The sequence below is a fragment of the Cinclus cinclus genome, chromosome 2 (genome assembly GCF_963662255.1).
Source record: "Cinclus cinclus chromosome 2, bCinCin1.1, whole genome shotgun sequence".
NCBI lineage: Eukaryota > Metazoa > Chordata > Aves > Passeriformes > Cinclidae > Cinclus > Cinclus cinclus.
The window spans coordinates 112,772,842-112,794,991 of NC_085047.1; the positions used below are offsets into that span (position 1 = coordinate 112,772,842).

Genomic DNA, 22,150 nt, shown 5'->3' on the forward strand with positions numbered 1-22,150 from the left:
TCAAAGTGCTTGCTGGCTGTGGGTCAGTAATTATCCCTGCATATGCACTGTTAGCAAAATCCTTTTAGCCTGAGAAACCAAGTCCTGTGCACTGGCCTGGAACTCCAGGTACCTCTTTAGCACAAAGTTCTGGGCACTGGCAACAACAAAAAGCTATTAAAGTGTATGCTTAAAGTACTTCATGTACTGAACCCCTGTATGTGTTTCTGTGTTTGTTTTAATATTTTTTTTTTCTATATCCAAGCACTGCTTTCTTTTGCTTTGCAATTATTTTTTTTTTCTGCCTTTCCTCCTAGCTCTACCTCTCTTAAAACCAGCTACTTCCCTCCCCATTTTTAATCCTCTCAGCCCTTTTATCTCCAAACCAGATCTGGGTGTCACCATTTTGTCCTGGGCTGATACCCAGTGATGACAGTGTGGCCTAAGGAGGCAGAGCAAAACAGAGGAGGGGTTGTGGCAGTATTTAACCCAATAGATCTGAGCAATTTGGGGCAGGGAGCAACCTGCAGTAAATCACTAACCTGAGATTTATAGATAGGTATAAAAAAACCTCAGAAACATAGGGAAACACTGGCTGCTGTTACCATGCCAGGCAGAGATCCCTTCTCCTGACTCACACCACCACACAACGCAGCCTGTTTCAAATACTGAAAACGTGTTTTGATTCCCCAGGAAAAATCTATTTTGAACTATTTCAGCTGAAGGCTTTAACAAAAACATTGAAGGGAAAATAGTGCAAGTTTGTTGTAAGGAGCAAGCAGCAGCAGGGAGGAGGTGAGCTTTACATCCCTGAAGAGCACAGCTCAAACCAAATCAAGAATTGCAGGAGGTGTCAGGTTGGATGGGGCTTGGAGTGGAACCTGGTCCAGTGGAAGGTGTCCCTGCCCATGGCAGGGGCTGGGAATGAGACGATCTGATCTTTAAGGTCCGTTCCACCCCAAATCATTCCATAATTCTGTGAACAGTCCAACTGGAGCTGTGAGCTCTGTATGTATTTGTTACTGCTCCAGGGAATTGCAAAATATCTGAGATGAATTCTACTCATCTCACACTGAGCTCTCAGTCTCGTTTTCCGAATCAGCAGAACGAGTAAGTTTATTTCCCGATGTGGTTTCCAGTGTTGTACAGTACTGGAATCTTCCACATGCATTGCTACTCTACTGCAAAAATTTCAGTTCACTGGGCTCAGACATGCACAGCTTTCGGCCTGTAACTCCAATGAAACCTCCCAAAACAACGATCTGAAAGAATTTGGTTTATTCTTCACTCTGCTTTTAACTCAAAAGCAAGGGGTTTTATTTTTTTTTTTTTTTTTTTTTTTTTTTTTTTTGTCCCTTCAGCACACACGCCCTGCCGTCTTTGAGAGTCCCGCTTTGTTCCAGCGCTCGAAGTCTCCAGCTCCGTCCCCTCAGCTCCAACCGGGGGCGGGACTCGAACCCGCGCTCTTCAGGTTGCGCTCCCGGCCCCGCCCCGCCGCCCCTGCGCGCGCGCCGTGGCGACCCCGTGTGGAGCTCACGCCCCGCCTCCTTCCCTCCGCACCCCCCCCCCTCACCTTTCCCTCAGCGTTTCCGGCGCGGTCGCTGTGACGCGGCGGCGGCGCCGGGGCGGTCCGGCGGGCGGGCGGGCGGGCGGTGGGAGATGGCGGAGTACCTGGCCTCCATCTTCGGCACCGAGAAGGACAAGTGAGTGGCCCCATTCCCCCGCTTCCCGCGCCGCTCCCGCGGCTCCGGTACCCCCGGGAGGGAGGGTGGAAGCTTGAGGGGAGGCCGGAGGCCCGTAGCGGGTTGCGCGGGGACGCGGCCTGCTCCGATCGCGGCGGTCAGCCCTGCCTCCCTTCTCCCTGCCTCTCCTTCCCTGCGGGGGGACCCCCGGCCCCTTTCGCCCATTTCTTCCACTCCCGCCTCGGGGGCGCCGCCCGGGACCACGTCCCCCGCCTTTCCCATCCCGCTGGAACGCGGCGGGAAGAGAGAAGCGACAGGCGGCCGCGCTCCCCGTCCCCCTCCCCCCCCACCCTTGCCATCGCCTCCTTCAGGCCCTTCCCCTCCCCCTCCTTCCCGGGAGCGCGCGCGCCCGGCGGCGCGTGGGTCTCGCGCGTTCCCGCGCGCGCGCCCGGCTGCCCCGCCCACGCGCTTCCCCTTCCCCCCCCCCCCCCCGGGCCGGGGCTGTTCTCGGGCACTCCCTTCCCCCCTTCTTCCTCCTCCCTTCTCTTCCTCCTCTCCCACCCCTTCCCTCCCCTCCCCCGGCCGCCATGAGGGTGTGCCCGCGCCTCGTGGCTCGCTGCCGCCCTCCCCCGTCCGCCCTCCCCCCTTCCCCCCGCGGCTGCGCCTTCCTGTCGGGGCCGCTGGGTGCCGGAGCTTCCCGCCGCCTCTTGCCAGAAAGCGCCTCCTCCTCCTCCTCCTGTTCCCCTTTTGTTCGTGTCCCTGAGCCTCGCAGCAGCCTGAGAGCTCCCGCTCTGCTGCAAGGACAGCGACTGGTTATTTCTCCCCCCTCCCCAGGGTGCGGAGGATTTCCCCGACTGCTGCATCCTGATCCTACAGGCTTCTGCCTGCAGCCTTCCACGCGTCCGGGAACGCCTCTAGTTTCTCTGGTTGTTGGAAGCACACACACAAAACCCTCCTAACGAAAATTTGGTCACCATCGGCCTGACCAAACCGGCGTGTTTTTCCACTCGTAAAAATGAAAAGGGGGCATCGATGTGCTGCTGGACTAAATTACTCTTGTCAGCCCCTGGCCGTGGGGCTTCTGCTCTGCTCTGTAGTGCTGCCATTCCAGGAAAGCAGTGTCGGCAGCCTCTGTTTTGAGCTCTGTTACTGTAGCATCCTTTCACACAAAGGAGATACATAGGAGTTTAATGCGTTACAGTTTCAGAGTGTTAATCAGGCATGAAATTCCTGTGCAGTTCTTGTTTTCTGTTAAAAAAAGCAAACGGAACCTTCCAGAAGGTGCTGAAGTTGGAGGCACTATTGGAAATTCTGTAGTTAGGTATTTCTTTTTGTTTCAGGTTAGAGTTCAGAAAAGACAGTAAGTATTTTATAATGCTAAGTGTTTGTTTTCAAAAACATAATGAAGAGTGAGCATGTTGCAATTTTACAGTAGAATGCTTTGCTAGAGATCAGATGTGCTTTAGTACTTTAATAATTCTTCCCTTCATGAGTTGATGTTGGTTACACAGCATTGTGGAAAAGAACTGGTGTTAATTATGGAAATAATAATTTTTCTTCCAGCGGAATTCTAGTAGTTCACTTACCCATATATAGCCCATAATAGTTTCCTTGCCCTTCAGAATTCTGAATTTCCCAGTCAAGGTAACTAAGCTCCTTGTGGTTTTCTTTCATCATTCTATGTGAATTACACCTTTTTGTGGGAGTTTCAGTACCATTCCTAAACCTGGATCACTATCAAGGTGCCATGAGATGGATGATTCAAGAAAAGCTTGTGGTTTAAAACAAAAAGCAGCTTACTCTTAAAACCATTAATTATATTCATGGAAATGGCTTAACTAAGTGAATTTATTTTGCTCATGTGTATTCTTTCTGTAACGTGGTTTTCTCTTCCCTGAATCATTTCGGATACTGTGTTGGTAGCAGCCTGAGTTACCCTTAGAGTATAACTTAAACATAAAACAGGAGAGGTGCAACTGTGTGAGTTGTAAAGCAGATTTTCTTACCTGGACCCGGGGCTGCATCAACTCAGCCACAGAGCTCGCAGTGTAAATTTTCAGACAGTTTTTTTTCTCGTTACTTTCCACCCATCACCCACTGAAACTGATGTAAAGACAAGAATGGAGAAGCAGAAGATAAAACAGAGATCACTTCTGTGTGGTGCATCATGAAACCACTTTGGGGGAAATTGGTCAGATACTGACTGTAAATTAGGGGTAAAAGGAATGAATATGGACAGGTTTGTTGGAATGCTTTCCAGTACAGTTTTGATGTGGTGTTTTTTTCTGTGTTAGTTCTCCACATCAAGATAAAGATATTTAGGGATATGCTTTTTTGCAAATTAATGTTTTCTGTCCCAGCGTGTAACTACCTTATTAATTTTTTTCTTGCAGAGTCAACTGCTCATTTTATTTCAAAATTGGAGCCTGTCGCCATGGAGACAGATGTTCTCGGTTGCACAACAAACCAACATTTAGCCAGGTTTGTTTCCCCTTTTTTCTCTTTCTTGTGGAAGTACATTCTTGCTTCTTTAAAACTTAGATTCTCAGATACAAGTGAATAATTGCCAAGCCCCAGATTAATTAGTTCAGTTTTAGCCCCAGTTTTTCTGGGTCTTTGCTTTTTTGGGGGTATTCCATTTACTTTTCCCAGCATTTCTAATTATCTCCTGTCACCCTTAATGGCTGCAGGAAGCGATGCTGTTGTAAGCTTGCCTGTAGTAGAGACCAGCCAGTGCTAACTTTCAGGTGAGTGTGCCTTCTCAGTGGTGTTCAGGCACTTAAACCATCCCAGAGTTTTTAAATCACAGACAAGGGCAGCACATTCCACCTGTCCCAAAGGTGGGAACTTCAATCTTTTATGTATGTAATAGAAGAAAACTAATTAATGAATGGAAGTGGCTCATCTGTTACTACATTTGCTTTCTGACCAGGTTCTTAAGTTTCAAGAGTGACTTGCATACTTCCTTTGAATTTGAATGTGGAAGAAATGGTTTATTCAGAACAACTTGCCTGGTTGCTGAGGGTGAATTGTCAGTTGGCATGACAGATTATTTAATCTTTGGCTCAGTGAATATTGTTAAGTGACATGATGTGTGACTGCATGTCTGCCAGGAATAAAAATAAATTTGAAAGGGTGCAGGGAGTGGCAGGGTTTTCATTGTTGTTACTATTATGAACTGTACAGTATTCACAAATTACATTCCTGGAGAAATGTATGTTTTCCCTCTTTCTATCAATGCTGATTGTCAAGGTACACAGATTAAGTTCTTTGGGAATTCTGTACATAAGGGATTGTGCTTTTGAAAGTTAGTGCACTTTTAACTACAGCAGTTTCAACTGCAGTGGTTTCAACTACAGAGTTTACATGACAACAGAATATTCTGCAAGTTCATCTAATCTGCTTAGGAGAAGAGTTGATGAGAAATGTGGGCTGATGTTGGTTTGGGGAGAAATTAGAGAGGGGAGTACTATCCATGTGACAGGTTCATAGCTATGATCATCATATTAAACTGTGAGTGGGCAGGGGGACTTTTAGGGAAGAATGTCAAGGTTACTGGTGTACAGGGACTTCTGGTACTTAATAAAACATCTCTTTGCTTCTGGGATTTTAAATTTTTTAAATGCAGATACTATTTTTCAAAAGAATATTGTCCATTTTCAGAACTATCCCGTGTTGCTGACCTACATGGAGCACAAGTTGAAGTGCAGTTGATTATTTAGAGACCCAAATTATGTCATTGGCTACGAAAAAAATATTTCTAAAGAAGACAGTTTCCACAGTAATTGTCTTTTAAGTTAAAAAAAACCCTCAAAAATCTGACAAAAAACCCCATGACCCTTACATCTGTTTTTTTTTTTTGCCAGTAAAAGTTTGTGTGCAGTACAGCTTTCTGTCAGAGCAGCCTTTAGCTTTGCTTTAGACTCTGCTTAGCAATGCCAGCTGAAGTGGGTCAGCAGGGCACGTCCCATTCATCCAGGGATGTCTGTGACTGCACAGCCTTGTACCTGGCAGCTGTGCTGTGACATCTCCCAGGTCCCTGGCAGCATGTGGGGTCTGCATAAATCTTTGTTCGTGTGTAGGTTGACAATCAGCTGTGATAGAAAATAGAACAGAGGTCTTGCTCATGGGAAATTACCAGCACAATGTTTTAACCTTGTGCAGCTCTTGCTGGTGCAGCTGCTTTACAGAAGAGCTGTGTTAGGAAAGGTCACACAATCAGGGTGATCAAATTACCCCCAATCAGCAGAAACACCCTAACGAGATGCCTGTTTCTGGCACTCTCCAGTTGTAGGCTAAAGCATAGGTAGTTTAAACCTGGGCCACGGAAGCACAAAGCTTTGGTTGGTATGGCTGGACCCATCATAAAACAAGTGTGTGATTTTAAATGTGGTATTACAGTTGTCTTTTTTTTACATGTTAAGCGGGTAGCATCTGTAGGTGTGACATTGCTGGTCCTGTGACTTAAGTTCTGAATTCTTATTGTGACTAATAATAATGTCTAAGCTAACGTTACTTGGGGATTGCCATTCATACTGACTAACACTGAGCTTGTATTATAAGTAATCAAATCTCAATTTTTGACCTGCTTACAGTGATATGGACATTTGGAATTTTTTTGTAATATTAGTTTACTAACTTAAACATGGTTTGTTTTTTCAGACAACTTGATTTTAAGAAGAACGGTACAAATGTAAGGTTTCAAGTCTGCCTGGGCTAATTCTTCAAGTAAAAAGCAGAAGGGCTAAAAGGATATTGTCCTTATTTGAAGGATCGGAAACATGTGAACCTATGATGCTATTATATTATTTAAACAGAAATTCCACCAAGAAAATCCTGATGCACAAAACGAGATGTAGCAGTTGCCTAAAGGCCTTATGGTCTGGTGTAGCATTTTGGACACTGTGGCATTATGTATTACATGCTGTGCACATAACACGTTTTTCCCCCCTCACCGCTTGACTTGCAGTAGTGAATCTGGTCTCGAAAGTTTAGGCATCTCCAGAATACCTCATGTGACATTTTAGGTTACTGGGCCTCACACCTCCCATTTTGTGGATAGCTGATGAGACAAACGCAGCTGTTTCTTGGTGGTTAATTAAAACTGTTTTCATAATATGATGGTCTGGATGCAATTTTGGAAGATACTCTGCAAATACAAAAGGAAGTCTTAAGGATAAAATATGACTTTTAGCTGTTTGCAAACAAGTTGTCTCTTTGCAATTGTCTATTATATGCACAGCAGCCAGTAGAATTCCCCTTTTTATTTTTTTTCCCCGCAGACCATCTTGATTCAAAACATCTATCGTAACCCCCAAAACAGTGCACAGACGGCTGACGGCTCACACTGTAAGTCCCACAGTTGGAGAAATTTTTTTAAAGAATGGTGTTAAAGAGCCCACTCCTAATTATGAGAAAATAATGTTGGCTTCTGAGCTGCTGACATAAAGCTGTTGCAAACAGGACAAGTGACGGAACTCTTCTTGCGCACAGATCAAGAATTTGTGGAATGTGTGCAATTCTGAGTGCAGAAAGGACTGCACAAATCAGACTTGATGCAGATTCCCTTTTGTGTTGTTACTAGTAACACTGCAATCTTTTGAAAGGGTTAAACCGCAGACATTTCTCAAATTCTTGATTTAACACCCAAAAAAAAATAAAATAGGTATATATGTGATGTACGGTAAGTCCCAAAACTGGGTTTTCTTTCATCTTTTTTAGGAAAATGGAGATTTCATGTTATGCTCTAATTATTGTATTGCTTCCTTTCCTGGGATTTTGCTGCTAAGAAGCCATTCAGCAATACCAAATTCAAATTACTGTGCTTGTAATGTGACTGCTGTATTTGGATACTGCTTGTTTTCAGAGCTGTATGAGATAATGCAAAACCCCTCTATAGAAATATTGGTGAATGGAGTGAAATTAAGAATACAATAATGGAGTATCATGAGATCTCTATTACTTTACAGTGTTAGGTTGACATAGAAAGGTCACCAGCTAAGTGCAAGTTCTCCTGCTTGGGAGAGAATAACCACCTCTCTTTCAGCACAGACTCGGCTAAAGCGACCCTAAAGGAAACCAGTTTCTTGTTAAAATTATTTTCCATAATATAAAGTTGTTGCGTTTTGTATTTCAGACCATTGCCCTCTTGAACATTTACCGTAACCCTCAAAACTCTTCCCAGTCTGCTGACGGTTTGCGCTGTAAGTTCATACAAGTTCCTTCACTGGTTCCCTGGGCTTGATTGTCAGAGCTCAGTGTCGACTTAAGCTGGTCTGCCATTTTAGTTTAACAGATCAAACTGACCACGTTTCGTTACATGTGTTCAAAACAAACACCAAAAAAAAAAAAAGAAAAACCAAATTTTTTTTTGTCCCATTACCTTCCTCCCTACTCTCAAAATTATGAGGGGAATCTGAATAACAGCTGTTAAATCAAAAAGGGTTGAAATTGTATTTTCCCTGTGAAGCAGTGTTGGTTGCACTGCTTTCTTCCTGTCACCTCTCTCCCTGCCAGTTGCCTGCATCCTAGTAATGGTTTTCTGTGTGTTTTGTGCTATCCATTAGGTTCCACTGTCGAAAAGAGCAGGACAGTGACACATTGTCTTCATCCAGAACAAATGTCCTGCTCTGTAAATGTTAAGAGAACTCAAACTGAAACTTTTCAGACTGCATGCATAAATTCGTCCTAGGTTAATGCAGCTTCCATTTAGGGAGTGCACTTTGGAAGAACACACTATGACTGACTAACCCCTTCTGGCAGCTGTCCTTTTTGGATAGGTGCATGCTTAAAATTCTTTCCATACTTTGAAAATTCGAATTCCAATGCCATTTGGCATATTCACCTAAGACAAGTATTTTTTAAAGTACTTTTGAGGAGGGGAAGGCATTTGGGTATGGTCATGAAGTAATTTAATGACTCCTCCTGAGATACAAATGGGCATGAGCAAATACACCTCCTGTGAGACTGGCAGCAGTTAATGCCCAGGATTGTTGATCGGCGATTTAACTGACTTATTGTAATTGAATCATCAACATTAGAATAAGATTAAAAAAAAAAAAGTTGTAGAACAAAAAAAGGGTCGGTGTTCTTTTCTAACTAATATTTCTTGTTGGAGTGAGTATTTACTGTGTGGTAATAAAGCTTTGTTTGGCTATCCTTTTTTTTTATTTTATTTTTTTAAATTTTTTTTACTGTTGGTTTATAGACTAGTTCAGATTAGTTACCAGCATTTGATTAGAAATGCGTTGTGAATCAGCCACTAACTTAAAAGTCAACACTGTCTCTTGCTTCTAAAAGGAATAATGGCTCGATTATGTAATTTGTGTTTTTGTCACACAATCAAGCTGGACATGTAAATGAGCTGTATCATTTTGTCTAGTTGCCTGACCAGTTCCATTGGTTTGTAGGCTCTCTCCTTACAGATGCTTAGTAGTTAACACTTTCAGTAGACCAAAACATTTCCAGTTGGGTGTTTCCACTCTCCCTGAACTCTTAATGAGCTGGTAACTAATTTGCACGGAGTTACAGCAGTTTGGTCTGTGGAGCTGTTTAGATTTACAGCTGCAAGAGTCCTGCACAGATCCTCCAGTGTTGTAAATGCTGGTATCCAGCTCTAGTTTGTCGTGACAAGCAAGTAGCTGTGTGCCAGAGCCTGACTGTACCTCCTGGGGTAGAGCTGGAGCTCTGCAAGCAGTAGGTTTGCTGAAACTCCTGGCTCCTTGGTTTTTGATATTTGTCCCTACTTAAGTATTGCATGTATTTTAAATTTATAACTTGGGTAGCTATTTAATGCCTTGTTGTTGTTGCTTAACTATCTTCCTTTCTATTGCCGTCGTAGAGGATTAACCCTAGTTTGAAACAGCAATAGTTTTCCTGAGTATTTTAATTAGTAATTGGGCTTCTCATGGTTCAGATAACCAGTAGCCCTGGAATATGGATGTTTGTAAAGCCTGTGCATATGTATGCTTCCCACTTCAGAAGGTCATCGAAGTAGTCATTAACTAACTGTTGCCTGTGATGATCTAATTTGACAAAAAGAAAGTTTTTAGCATTTGTCCATCTGGTAAAAAGTAGTTATTCCCACTGAGGCTCACAGAGCCCTTGTCTGCTACCTTTAAAAACAAAACAAAAAAATCCTTAGGTGTTAGTAAGCTGTTATCAGTGGTGTTAGCAGAACCTTGGGAATATAGCTAAGTATTAAACTGCCTAGAGTTACTGGTTTAGTGTTTGATATTCCTTAATTTGCTATAACCATGGGGAAGAAGAGGTTTCTGAAAGCAAATATGTCTCAAATGCAGAAACATTGTTAGCCTGAACTAGAAATCAAATGCCCCTTAGCCTCTTGTGGAGGTGAGCTGGGTGGAAGAACAGAAACTGCAGTTCCAGAGAGTGTGGCTGGTTAATTTTAGAGTCTTTGAAGAAAAACATAAAGTTTGTCCAAGTGGTAATACTAGCCAAAAATTTTTTCATAGCAGCCAGAAAATGAATAAACTCAGCTTTATTGGCTCAGTTTCTTCTCTTTCACATTCTGTGAACCAAACCAGTCTGGTTTGTAATTTTAAACACTAGCCTATTTTTCTAGCATAAAATGCAGGGTTTGTTGTAAAACTGCTCCGCTTGGTCCTAATAAACCACTTAACTGCTGAAGAGCTAATCTAATGGCTTTAATGTATATAGCTTGTTTAAAGTGCTGTAGACTGGAAGAAATAAATGAAACTTACTTTTTTTCCTTCTAATGCTTTGGAAAATAAGCCACACTTATTTTGGGTTTTGTAGCAGCAGGCAAGCAGCACTCATTTTTGAACTCCAGCTTTGTAGCATGAAAATAATCTTAACTTGAATATAAGGCTGGCTTGTCTTGCACTGAAAGGTGTTCTGCAGGACTACAGAAAAATGAAGTGACACTCAAACTTAAACTAGAAAATGGCTCTCTGTTGCAAAGTATTGAGGGCACTGAGAAAAGTGTGTCATTTCAATGACTATTTTCAGCAAATTGAAGACAAATTTTGGGCTGTTTTACATTGTGAGCTCTCAAATTCTAGTGGACATGTTGGAGAAGTAGGCATAAATTTCTGCCTTTAGGAAGAGGAATACTAAATTGTAGTAATATTTTAAGGTTTGGAATTGAAACAAAGCACTTGCCTTCTGTTTAGGTAAAATTGTTGTCAGTTAGAGAGTGGGACTGTACCTTAAATTTTAAGTGATTTCAAAGTAATTATTTTCCCCTTAAAATTTGTGGCATACAATTTTGGCTCTGGTTAAAACTTGCTTTGATTTGATCATATCAATGTAATGTTTTGACAGATACTTTGGGGACTCAAAGCTCTTCACACATCCTTACTTTGCAATACTCCTGTTAGTTAGCTCCATGCTATATGGTGTCTCTTATGCTCCAGATGGCCTCTCTAGATTGTTTTGTAGTTTGATCAAAATCTCCTCTTCCTCACTGACAGGCTCTAATCGATCTGACTCTTTGACTTTTGCAGGTGCTGTGAGCGATGTTGAGATGCAGGAACATTATGATGAATTCTTTGAGGTATGTAAAGGTGCCTTGCAGTGTCACTGGATTTGTCACCACAAATAAGTTAAATGGGTGTAGGGCACAGTACAATTAGATGGATTCAAGAGAAAAAACACTTATTTCCTCAGGTGTTCATATAAAGCATACAACGTGGTATTAAATATTTCGTGGTGTAACCATTGGCAAGTTTGGCCTTAATTTGACTGCTTGAAATGGGCTTTAACATCAGCAGCTTAAGTGATGCAGCATTTTGAGTGTATAATCTCCTTTTTTTATAAATTTAAAGTACTCATTATTTGTATAGAAACAAAGTACCTGAAGCTAGCATCAGAGTTTCTGTGTTGTATTTTCAGTGCATCCTGTGTATTCTGTAAATGCTGTATGTGTTTTCCATAAGTTTTTATTTTATCTTGGTAGTGTTGTGCTTACAGATAGCCAAGCAATTACTAATTTTAAACCCAAAAATGTAAAAAAAAAAAAATAAAAATAAAAAAATCAGGTGGCCTTGCTTTTTTTGCAAGGAAGGTTTTGGTTTTTTTTAATATTTACTTAGAGCTAGTTGCAATATTTCTGTACTTACAAGTAATGTGCTGCAAACTTCTGCTGGGTTGCTTTGTGCTTAGGAGGTCTTCACAGAAATGGAGGAGAAATACGGCGAAGTTGAGGAGATGAACGTTTGTGATAACCTTGGAGATCATCTAGTTGGAAATGTATACGTAAAGGTAAAATGAAGAGATGCTCATGTAGTTAGGAGGGGTGGTAGTTATTGATGGAGAATTTTAAAAGCTACTATGTGATTGTAGTTTTATTTTGCTAGGAAAGCTCTTCAGTGTATAAACTCGCCACAATTGAAAGTAAAGTAAAAATGTTAAAAGGAATCCAAAAGAAATTTTAATGAATTTTGAGGAGCTTTCTTGAAATTTATGTCATTTTCAGAAAGATAACCACTTTTTTTTTTTTCTTTTACATAAACAGTCAGCCCTGCTGGACTGTTCAGTTTGGCAGGATTAATTTGGGAAGAGTCGTAGCATCATGCTGCCCTTAAAGCAAATCAGTATGAGAGAGGTTTATGTGCCACAGGTGCATTAATTTTTTAACTTGCCAGTTAAACACAATATCCGTGGCCAAGTTAGATTTGGCAGTAGCTGGGTGGTTCAAGGTGCAAACTGGAGCGCTTAGGTTTAACTTTTAAATGTCATTGGTATCTCTTGGATAAGGAGTACAAAGTCAACTGCAGAAATTCTACTTTTTGTTCACAATGTGGGGTAGGTGTGAGAGAGTTTCTTTTAATATTTTGGCTGTACATACCCTCAGCTGGAAAGTATTTTCTCACCTGAAATTCTCGACTGTAGGTCATAATCAGAAAAAGAAGTCTTTAAAAAATAAGCAGTGAAAAGGCATTTCAAATTTAAGTTATACATTCATCGTAAAACAGGATCTGATTTTTGTAAATTCTCATTTAAATGAATGCAAGCTCCAGTTTTTATATAAATCTCTTAAATGTTTGAAAAACTGCATTACATCAGGACTGTTGGTGCTCCAGAAAGTATATATAAACATTCTCTTGCTTTAAAGGTGTACTAAAAAAACACAGTATCTTCTATTGACTAACTTTCCCACTTGAGAGACCATACAGAGCGTAATGAAGAGGAAAATCAATGTTTTGATTAGCCCTTTGTCTCAGCTAATGAAAAGCTGGCATATTTACCTTTGATTTTATGGACTGTCCAAGAAATCAGAAGTAGCTTCTAGTTTCATTACCATCCCTGAGCCTCAGCTATCACACAGCTGATGTGACAGGAATCTTTTATCTCCAGTTGCTCCTCTGAAAACGTTGATTTTGCTTTTAGTTCCGCCGTGAAGAAGATGCCGAGAAGGCCGTGATCGACCTGAACAACCGCTGGTTTAATGGGCAGCCCATCCATGCCGAGCTCTCCCCTGTGACTGACTTCAGAGAGGCCTGCTGCCGTCAATATGAGATGGGGTAAAGCAGGGGCTTCCTCTTGCCTTGGCTTGGAGGCTGCTTGGGTGTGGTATTTATGTAGCTGAGTGCAGGAAGAAAAGCGCTTCAGGTACCTGTAGTGTTGAGGACCTGCAGTGAACCTCTTGACTTCTGCCATCTTTTGGGGATTTTCTCCTAGAAGTGAGGCAGTAAACGATGCTTGTAATTTACTGCATTTAATACTGTGGGTATTAGAGGTCTTAGCAGATAGCGTAGAGCTCAGAATTCTAACTGTGCCTCTTGAATTCTGTTTCAGGGAGTGTACACGAGGAGGTTTCTGCAACTTTATGCATTTGAAGCCCATTTCTCGAGAGCTAAGGCGCGAGTTGTATGGGCGGCGGCGTAAAAAGTAAGTTTGTTTTTAAACACTACTAAAACAACTAATTTAAGGATTAGTTGCTGAAAAATCTGAAGGCAAATTTTTAAACTCGTGCCACGTCCTCTTGTTTTTTCTGACACTTCTGGCTCATGCCAAAGAGCATCAAGTCAGGCTGGCAAGTGGCCAGTTTAGAACAAAGGAGTGAGGCTCTAAAAGTACAGTGCTTCCTGCTCTGCAGGGCTATGAATTCTGAAGGTTGGTGTGGAAAGCAGGGTTCAGTGAGAAGATTCACTGAGTTACGGAATACATGGGCCCTACCTGCTCAGATCTCCAAACTGTAGAGTGTTACAGATGGACATTATTTAGGAGAAGTTGCTTTATGCTGCTTCTGTTTTATTCTCTTCTAAATGTGTTTGCTCATGGCCTCTGTTAGATGCAGGCTGCTTGGCCACTGGGCATTTTGGCAGCATCACATTGGCAGCTTTCAGCATTATGTGCAGACAACCATGTCTTTAAATTATACTCCAACCCATAAGAACCCAAGTAAGGACCCAACCTTACTTGCTTTTAACTGTTAAAGTGAAATGTTGAAGCCTGTATTCATTTCTTATTGTTAATACCAGCCAGTCACTGTACAGAGCTCACTTTTAACTTCACAGTGTGTCCCTTCTTGATAGGAATTCCCAGTAGGAGAAAGGAGAAGTAATTTTGCTTAATGGTAAAAAAATATGAATACATTTTATTATATATAAATTTACTCATTTAGTGAGGTACCTTGCAGAAAAGCTTTTACAGCTGTTACTGTGATGGTTCACTTGGAACTGGCTTCAATCTGTTTGCATTTAAGACCTTGCTCTTTGGGATGGATGTATAAAATTTTTGATCTTGCTTGTATATAGAGTGTGATTTTTGTAGATTTCTGTTAATCACGGAAGATGCCTGAGATTGTGAATGTGTTTTTCTTGTAAACATCTCTAATTGGCAGTGTTTCAGGATCTGTGAGGATGATTTTAATTTTGTAAAACATAGATTGTATTGTTTAGCCACATGTATTTGTGGCTAAGTAGATTTTTCAGATATTTGAATGCTTTATGAAAAAGACCTGGTGTGCTTTTTATATTAACCTTTTGGTCACTGTTATAAATCTGGAACTCTCAGATTCAGTAATGCTTATTGGTAGAAGCTGTGATAGCAGTATGTTCTGAGTGATTTTAGCTGCCTTCCTGAATTCATCAGCCTAAGAAGCAGGGAAGATCATTTGCCAATGCTGATATCCTGTGGGGGGTAGAAATCATGTAGAGGGACCAACAACAGAGAACTGGGTTGTAATTGCTAATTAATGCAATTGATTGAATATGAGTGGACTTGGAAGCAGCTGTAGGCTTTTGGTGTGTGTTGCTAAGAGCTATTCCTGTCTGCCAAAGCAGGTGACCCCTTCTCCTGCTTTAAATAACAGCAGTGTAACTGTGCCTTTCCTTAGGTTTTGCACATCCATTGTAAGAGGTGACTGCAGGGAACAGCCAGTTCTTGTACCTGTTTATGCTGACTTCCCAGTATGAAATTTGGGCAATTTGTAAATAAACTGGGTTTTGCAGCCCAAGTGCCAATTAACCAATTCTTCTAATGACACGCTGCCTTTCTTCTCCCTCATCACTCCCATTCTTAATTACGTATTCCACTGTGTGGTACTGCGAGTAAATTGCTGCCTGGGATGAAACAGTAAAATATCCAAACTTTCTTTTGAAGGCATAGATCCAGGTCGAGGTCCCGTGAACGCCGGTCTAGATCCAGAGACCGCGGTCGTGGAGGTGGAGGAGGAGGAGGAGGCCGTGAGCGTGACAGGAGGCGGTCAAGAGATCGCGAACGATCCGGTCGATTCTGAGCCATGCCATTTTTACTGTATGTCTGCTAGAAAGTGTTGTAGTTTGACCAAACAAGTTCATAATGACATTTTTTTTAAAGATGGGCTTCTGAATAAAAAATTTGTAGTGATACAGTATTCTTTGTGTAACTTGTTTCTTGTGGGGGGAGTCTTTTTAACTGTCATTCCTCTATCTTGACAAATACCTGGATTAAGTCTGCCTGAGGGAAAGGTGGTAAATGTATTGGAGGAGCGCCAGTTTTGGTTTGGGTTTTTTTTATTTTATTCGGGTATAATTTGAACTGTTGATGAAAATGTGTGTGTATATAATATAAAATATTATATACATAGTAAAAATAATATACTGCTTAAGAAACAGTTACTCACATAAGTTTCCCTTTTCTGCTATGCTGTCTGCTTATTTAGGTTAGTTTAGGCACATTTAAGAGGAAGGCTGTGCGAAATGCATTTATTTACTGAGTAGAAACGCTTAGTTACAAAAATGTATGTTTGTTTGTTACCAGAAGTCTGTGCTCTGTCTATCAATGTGACTGTGGCATTTACAATAAATCCAATTTCTTGGTGTAAAATCGAAAGACTATTTTCTAAGCACTCCGGAGTAGTTGAGTTGCTACTCCTGGCTGCCTATTTTCTAAGCACTCTGGCGTAGTTGAGTGGCTGCTCCTGGCTGTGCCAGAGTTCATAGTTCAGGTTTTTATAATTCTTGACTAAATTCCTTTCTTTAGCTGGAAAGAAAGTTGCCTAGTGCAGTGTGGAAAAAAATATTTTTATTGCAATGATTCATAATAGGTAGGTGAGGGTTTTGTGAAAAAAAAAATAAAATAAAATCACCAAAATTATGCTCCATGCAACATGACAGAGAAGTGCTGTTGAAGGAAATGCAAGGTCTTGAATGCAAGGATCAAATTTCTGAACAGATTTTTTTTGTTTTTCCTAATCTATGCTCTGTCGCCTGTCATTTAATGAAAAGCGTTTTGTTCACCATCAGGGTCGTAGAAAACTAATTGTATTCTAGTGGAAAATGCATATTTTTTTCCACCTTTCTGATGGTCTGGAGTGTGATGAAAACTAATGGACAGATGGCAGTTCCTTCACAAATACTTTTTTTTTTTTCTTTTTGAGCTTTGAATTGCACAACCGCTGAACATCATAGGTTGTGTCCCAAAGTGTTAAAGCTTCAGTGGAAATGTTGGAATTCTGAGACAGTTTGTACTTGCAGTTTCACCTCATTCATGTCTGCTTTTCTTCAAAGTGTAACGTAGCAAGTAGTTTTGCTCATTGATCATATTCCTGCAAAAAAGAACTTTGTGTACACAAAGCTACGCAATAAAACACAGCTTTCCAGTGGGGGAGAGAATTTGCTAGAGCTTCCTTAGTTCTGAGCCAGATAACTTGCTAAGTGGCAAACCTGCTCCTTGGTGATTCTTTTAAAAATAATTGGAAATAGGATATGGATGCATCACGTGATTAACAAACTAGCTTCTTTCTGCCTCTTAAGTATAAAACCATTTTTCTCACTGGAACTTGGAGAACAAAACAATATTGAAAGTGAGCTTTTCTAAATTAGTTTGCTTTGCTTCTTAAATTAAATTCTTGCACCAGTTCAATTTGAATTTTTTTTTGTTCCCGCTGGATGGTTTGGCCAACCAGACTTTGGAACTTGGTGTGCCAGGACCCTTTTTGAGGAAATATCACTCAAGCAGTGAAGCCCATCTCCACATGATGTTTTGTTGTGAGTACATAAATCAAACAATGCTTTACTGGAAGAAATTAAGCAGTGCCTGGCATTAAATGACTGAACTGAAATGTATTTCTGCTGGGCATTAGGAATTTCACATTGATAATTTAGTTCTTAGAGATTACAGGATATTAATCCTGTTCCAAATTTCTCTTAAGTGAGATTTGGGATTATTAAATAGCTAATTTAAATTTCAAACTACAAAAGGTGAAGATAGTTTTTGTCTTTTTTAAACAGTATGTAATACAATGTGGATGCTATTTAAAAGGTTTAAGATTTGCTCTATAAAGCTAGTTTAAGAGTTAGTTGTTCTATAAAGTTAGTTCAAAACAAGTATAAATGTGTCCCTGTAATGGCTTTAATCTGTTTATCTAAACCCTGTTTCAGTGCAGGTGTATTTTTGCATGAACAGATAGTGGAAGGTTGATTTCTCTCTCTCCCTCAACAGTTTTACTTAAGAAAGCATTCTAGAATCCTACCAAACGTAGAATTCTATGATCTGATTGTACAGCTGCCCAAAAATTCCCCATGTAACTGGAGTATGTCAGAATGGGTTATGCTCTGAAAGCAGCAGATTTTACTGGATAGTCTAATAGGTGCCTAGTGACAGCCTTCAGCACATAAACTAAGCTCATGACATACCTTGTTAGGTTCACCTTTTGAGACTGCTACCAGTAAAATTCATCAAATTTGAGATTTAAACCACTGATTTGGTTAAACATTGACACTTGATAGACCCAAGTGGTGGTTCACTAGTGAAAACCAAGTGGAAATCCTACCTCCCCCTTCTGCTGTGGCCCACAATGTCTTTAAGATTTGTTTTTTCCCCTCCTCCCCAAGGTTCCTACTTCTCAAATATTTCATTGTTGACTCTTCTGTTGAACAGCAGATCTTAATTTCTGAAATTCCTTTACCTCAAATAAGTGACAGCATACAGGATTTTCTGAAGTCAGTCAATTAGGTTGAAACTGTTAATCCCAAGTGGCTTTCTCTTCTTTGTATTTGGCTCTTACTCTGTGAAAATGCTGCTTGTCCATGAATATGATGTATGTTGAGACTGTAAAACCAAATGGAGAAAACTTGTTCAAAATAAAGCCTTTTTTATAAGAATCTGACAAAAATTATCCCTTTCCTTTAGCTTGGATGCCGCTCTCTAAATATCTAATGAGGACATAGACTAAAATTTCAAATTCTTAGATTTTAAGCTATTTTTTAAGCATTCTTTGCCTTCTGTTTTTCAGAGCTGGTGAAGCATGTCTTCAGCTAAAATAGCCCCAGTCTCTCCATATTGACATGATCCAGTTGAATTTTAAGAGTGCAGCTTGGGGTTAGGAGTTGGGTGGGTTGGTTTGGGTTCTTATAATTGATAAGGCTTTTGGTTATGGTGTTAAGGTTAGGAAGAACCTGTCAATTTCTGTTGTGGTGGTCTGCAGAGGACGAGAAAGCTCATTTTTACAAAAGGCATATGTTTACTTGAAAAAATAGGTAATCAAATGGGTCATGACTTTTTTAAAGATGATTCCTCCTGGTGTTGCACCATCCAGGCTGCAAGATTTTGGGTGTTGATCATTGTACATCACCTTAAACTGCATCTGTTGTCTTTAATGCATTAGAAGTGAAACTGCTTTCATGCCAGCTGGGGACGGTGTGGGTAAGCAATTTAATTCTCCAGACACTGCTGCACTGAAGATTCCCTAAAAACAGTCCCGGTTGGGAAAAGTTCCACCTGAAAAGCAGAACTGAGTTGATGTTTCTTTTTAGCTGGTAAGGAAGTAATGGCTGAGTGGCAATGCTGTCACAGGAGAGAATATTTGTAGCTGCATTTACCTCTTAACTGCAAGGTTGATGCTGATCTGTGTTACTGTACAGTCTTACCCTGGAGCAAATGGATTTCAATTAAAAAAAAAAAAAACTAACAAAATTACATCCAGATGTCCGTAGAATAAATTAATGTATCTTCTCATTGTATTGATTAATGGTGCTTTCCAAAGCCATCCACAAGTATTTCTGAATTCATCCAATCAGCTGGTTTTTTTATGAATCATAAAATAATTTGATTTGGAAGAGATCTTAATACCCATGATGTTCCAACCCCCCTGCCATGGGCAGGGACACCTTCCACTAGACCAGGTTGCTCAGAGAGCCCCTTCCAGCCTGTTCTTGAACACTTCCAGGGGTGGGGAGTGCTCAGCCTTTCTGGGCAACCTGTGTTGCACTCTGTCAGTGATGAGAGTGTTGCCAATATTTTGGGGGGTTTTTTTGTGATTTTCATTGTGTTAAATGCACTTTTAATGAAAAATTCAACTTATCTCCTCAGCTATGTAGGCAGTCCCTTCCTTGCCAGCAATATACTCATCAGTCAAAAACAAAAACCTCTGGTCCCTGTAAACCTTTAATATTTTGTTTTGTACAAAATTATAACCTTAGCAAGAAGAGCTGAGAGCGAGACGACAGCACAGTCCCACTCGGCAGTCCTGTGGTTCTTCAGCAGCAGAACTGCTTTAGAAGGTCCCTGTTTCCCTGCTGGTGGCTTCTGCCAGGAGTGGTGTTAATTCGACGGCTCTGACGTTCCAGCTGTAAGTGGGATATGTGGGATCTTGTGGAGCGGTGGTAGCCGAGAGCCCAGGTCAGCTGCCAGCAGCCCGGCTCCGGTAGCCAGCGGCTCCTTAGAGGTACCAAAGGCTGGAGGGGGCAGGGTGTGCTGATCTCTCACTGTTCGGATGCAAATGCGGACTTCTTGGTGCTCGGATAAGCATCAGGGGCCGGTACTTCTGCATAATTTGTGCTGTTTGGGTGTTGGCTTTCCAACAGGATTGTTTGTACAGGACAACTGATGAAGTGGTGGGATGTGAGTGAGGGGTGGGCAGCAGCCTGTGTGTGTGCGGCTGCCCCTTTGACCCGAGTGCTTTAACAGCATTCTTCGAGCTGTTCCCACTGGGAGGAGACAATTGCTCTGGTCCAGGTGTTCCTTTGGGACAGTCCCGTGTGTTAATGACAAAGGTCTGCAGAACAGTTTTCCCAAGCACTGTAGGCCTCTTCCAGCTCTGCACTTCCATGCCTGCATGTGTAGTTAAGTCTGGAGGAAAAAAAAATAGTTTCTCCTCCGGTTGAGCAGCGAGACAAAGTGGGGAGAAAAACAGCAGGGAGCAATGGAGTCTCCCTGCCTCCTTGTTTTTCAGGGAAAAGCCTTTAGTCTGCCAGGCTGAGGCCTGCTGTGCTTTTGCCAGCATCTGGCTTCATTTCAAGTCTCGCTACCTTTTCAGCTGCGTATTGGATGTGTTTCAGATCCTTCTCACTGTCTTCCTGGAGCTGTCTGGGATTCTGGCCAGGTAGAGGGAGGGAGGGAGCTGCTCCAGCCTGCTCCTGGGCCTGGGAGCTGTGGGAAGAGCCAAGGAGAGCGACTGCTCCTCCCTTCTCTACCACCCATCTTCCTTGAGAGCTCTGTTACTGTCCCAGAGAGAAATGAGAGAGAACCTTGTGGATCAAAACATTCCTGCATCTTACATCATCCTTTTTCCTTCCTCTTCAGTGAGCATTGCAAAATGTTTGCTCTTGTGTAGTAGGAAAAAAGTCCTGGAGAAAGAAGTTGATAAAAGGACTCTAGGCAGGACATAAAGAACTGATTTCTGGGCAAAGCACCGGTGGAGAGTGAGCAGCCAGCCTTTACTGCCTTGGGGATTGCATGCAACATTAATTACTGCAGTGGAGATGGGTGAGGGTAATTCCAAAGTCTGACAGGCAAAATCTGACCAAGTAACAGTCTCCTTAATGTCTGGGCCACTTTTCATTCTGCAAGGGTTTGACTCTGATACTTTACCCTTTCATGTGACCACAACAAAGAGACGTTTAATTGCCTTCCTTGCTCAGTCTCCAAGGAGGCCAGCCTTTGGTCTTTTGGACAGCCCTGGGTTTCTGGAGCACTCCTGTAGTGCCAGCTGTCAAATTTCACTGAAAAAACATCTTCAGCAAAGGGAATAGACCTGCAATGCAGAGCAAGCAGCAAATTATATTCCTTCTCCTTACAGTACTTGTAGCTGATTTTAGCAAGGTTTCTGACAGTCTTTTTTCTCTTCTCTGACAACTTCACTTCTATCAGTCTTTACTCCTGGCCCATATTTCTCTCTACACCTTGTGTTCCCTAGGCCACGTCGCACACGGGCCGCGTCATTCCAGATGGGACAAGGCACCTCCCCACAGCACATGGATGCTGGGAGTGCCATGTGTCCTGCAGGCTGGATCCCTGTTTGCTTAACCCTGTACGATGTTTGCTTTTTACACAACAGCAGGGCCTTGTTGACTCACATTGAGCCTGCCCGGCACTCCAGTTTTGAGTGCCACATTGAGTCAGCCCTTCCATTCTACACAGTTACTGTCCAGGTAATGGCCACAGAAGCAGATTATTCCTCCTGCCTGGCTGCAAAATTTAGCACTTGCCTTATCAGCCACCTTCCTATTTTACCTTCTCTTCTGATTTCCCCAGTCTGCCAAAGGTCATTATGAAATATGATTCTGTCCCAATTTGTGGCTTATCCCATGCAGCTAAAATCAGAAGTGATTCTGGGCTGTGTTTTCCTCCCTTTGCATAAAAAATATTTCTGTGAACTTGTGCAATAGGCTTATGCTCTCCCTTCCCAAAAGGGCTCTGAGTACCACCAAAGCTCCATTGGTTCTTTTGGTGACTTCAGTTTCTGCTCACAAAAAGCATCCTCCACTTGATCCCCTTCAGTGATCTTACCACAACAGCATTTACCTTTTTCTCCCTCTCTCTCTGATCACTGGCTGTGCTTCTCCAAGGGGTTCTTCTTGACCTTTCAGTCTTCAGCATATCTACTCATCACTGATACAAGAAACATCATTCTCTGCTTGTCATCCCTAAACAAGCTGTTTATTTCTGTGTTAATATTCCAGCTGCTGTCACTTCACTGCTAGGCTGGTTAGGTCATAATTCTGCTTTTATACCAACCCTCACTGCAGCTCCTCTTGTCCCTGTGAGAGAAAGAAACCCAGTCATTGCCAGATCTCAGG

General features: G+C 41.8%; 1 protein-coding gene across 12 annotated transcripts; it reads left to right on the forward strand.

Annotated features, from left to right (window-relative positions):
* Positions 1 to 1,633: 1,633 nt before the first annotated feature.
* U2AF1 (U2 small nuclear RNA auxiliary factor 1) lies at positions 1,634 to 15,504 on the forward strand. 12 transcript variants are annotated; one of them, XM_062488155.1, is made up of 10 exons: positions 2,910 to 3,021; positions 4,055 to 4,142; positions 4,352 to 4,408; positions 6,324 to 6,354; positions 6,944 to 7,010; positions 11,150 to 11,199; positions 11,808 to 11,906; positions 13,035 to 13,168; positions 13,443 to 13,535; positions 15,252 to 15,504. In XM_062488155.1, exons 2-10 carry the CDS (start codon positions 4,096 to 4,098, stop codon positions 15,385 to 15,387), a joined length of 714 nt encoding a protein of 237 aa, XP_062344139.1. In that variant the 5' UTR covers positions 2,910 to 3,021; positions 4,055 to 4,095; the 3' UTR covers positions 15,388 to 15,504. The 12 variants fall into 12 exon arrangements, with proteins under 12 accessions (XP_062344142.1, XP_062344140.1, XP_062344143.1 ...); XM_062488153.1 differs by lacking the exons at positions 4,352 to 4,408; positions 6,324 to 6,354 and adding an exon at positions 1,640 to 1,682 and having other exon boundaries at positions 2,496 to 3,021; XM_062488152.1 differs by lacking the exons at positions 4,352 to 4,408; positions 6,324 to 6,354; positions 6,944 to 7,010 and adding exons at positions 1,640 to 1,682; positions 7,798 to 7,864 and having other exon boundaries at positions 2,496 to 3,021.
* Positions 15,505 to 22,150: the final 6,646 nt, after the last annotated feature.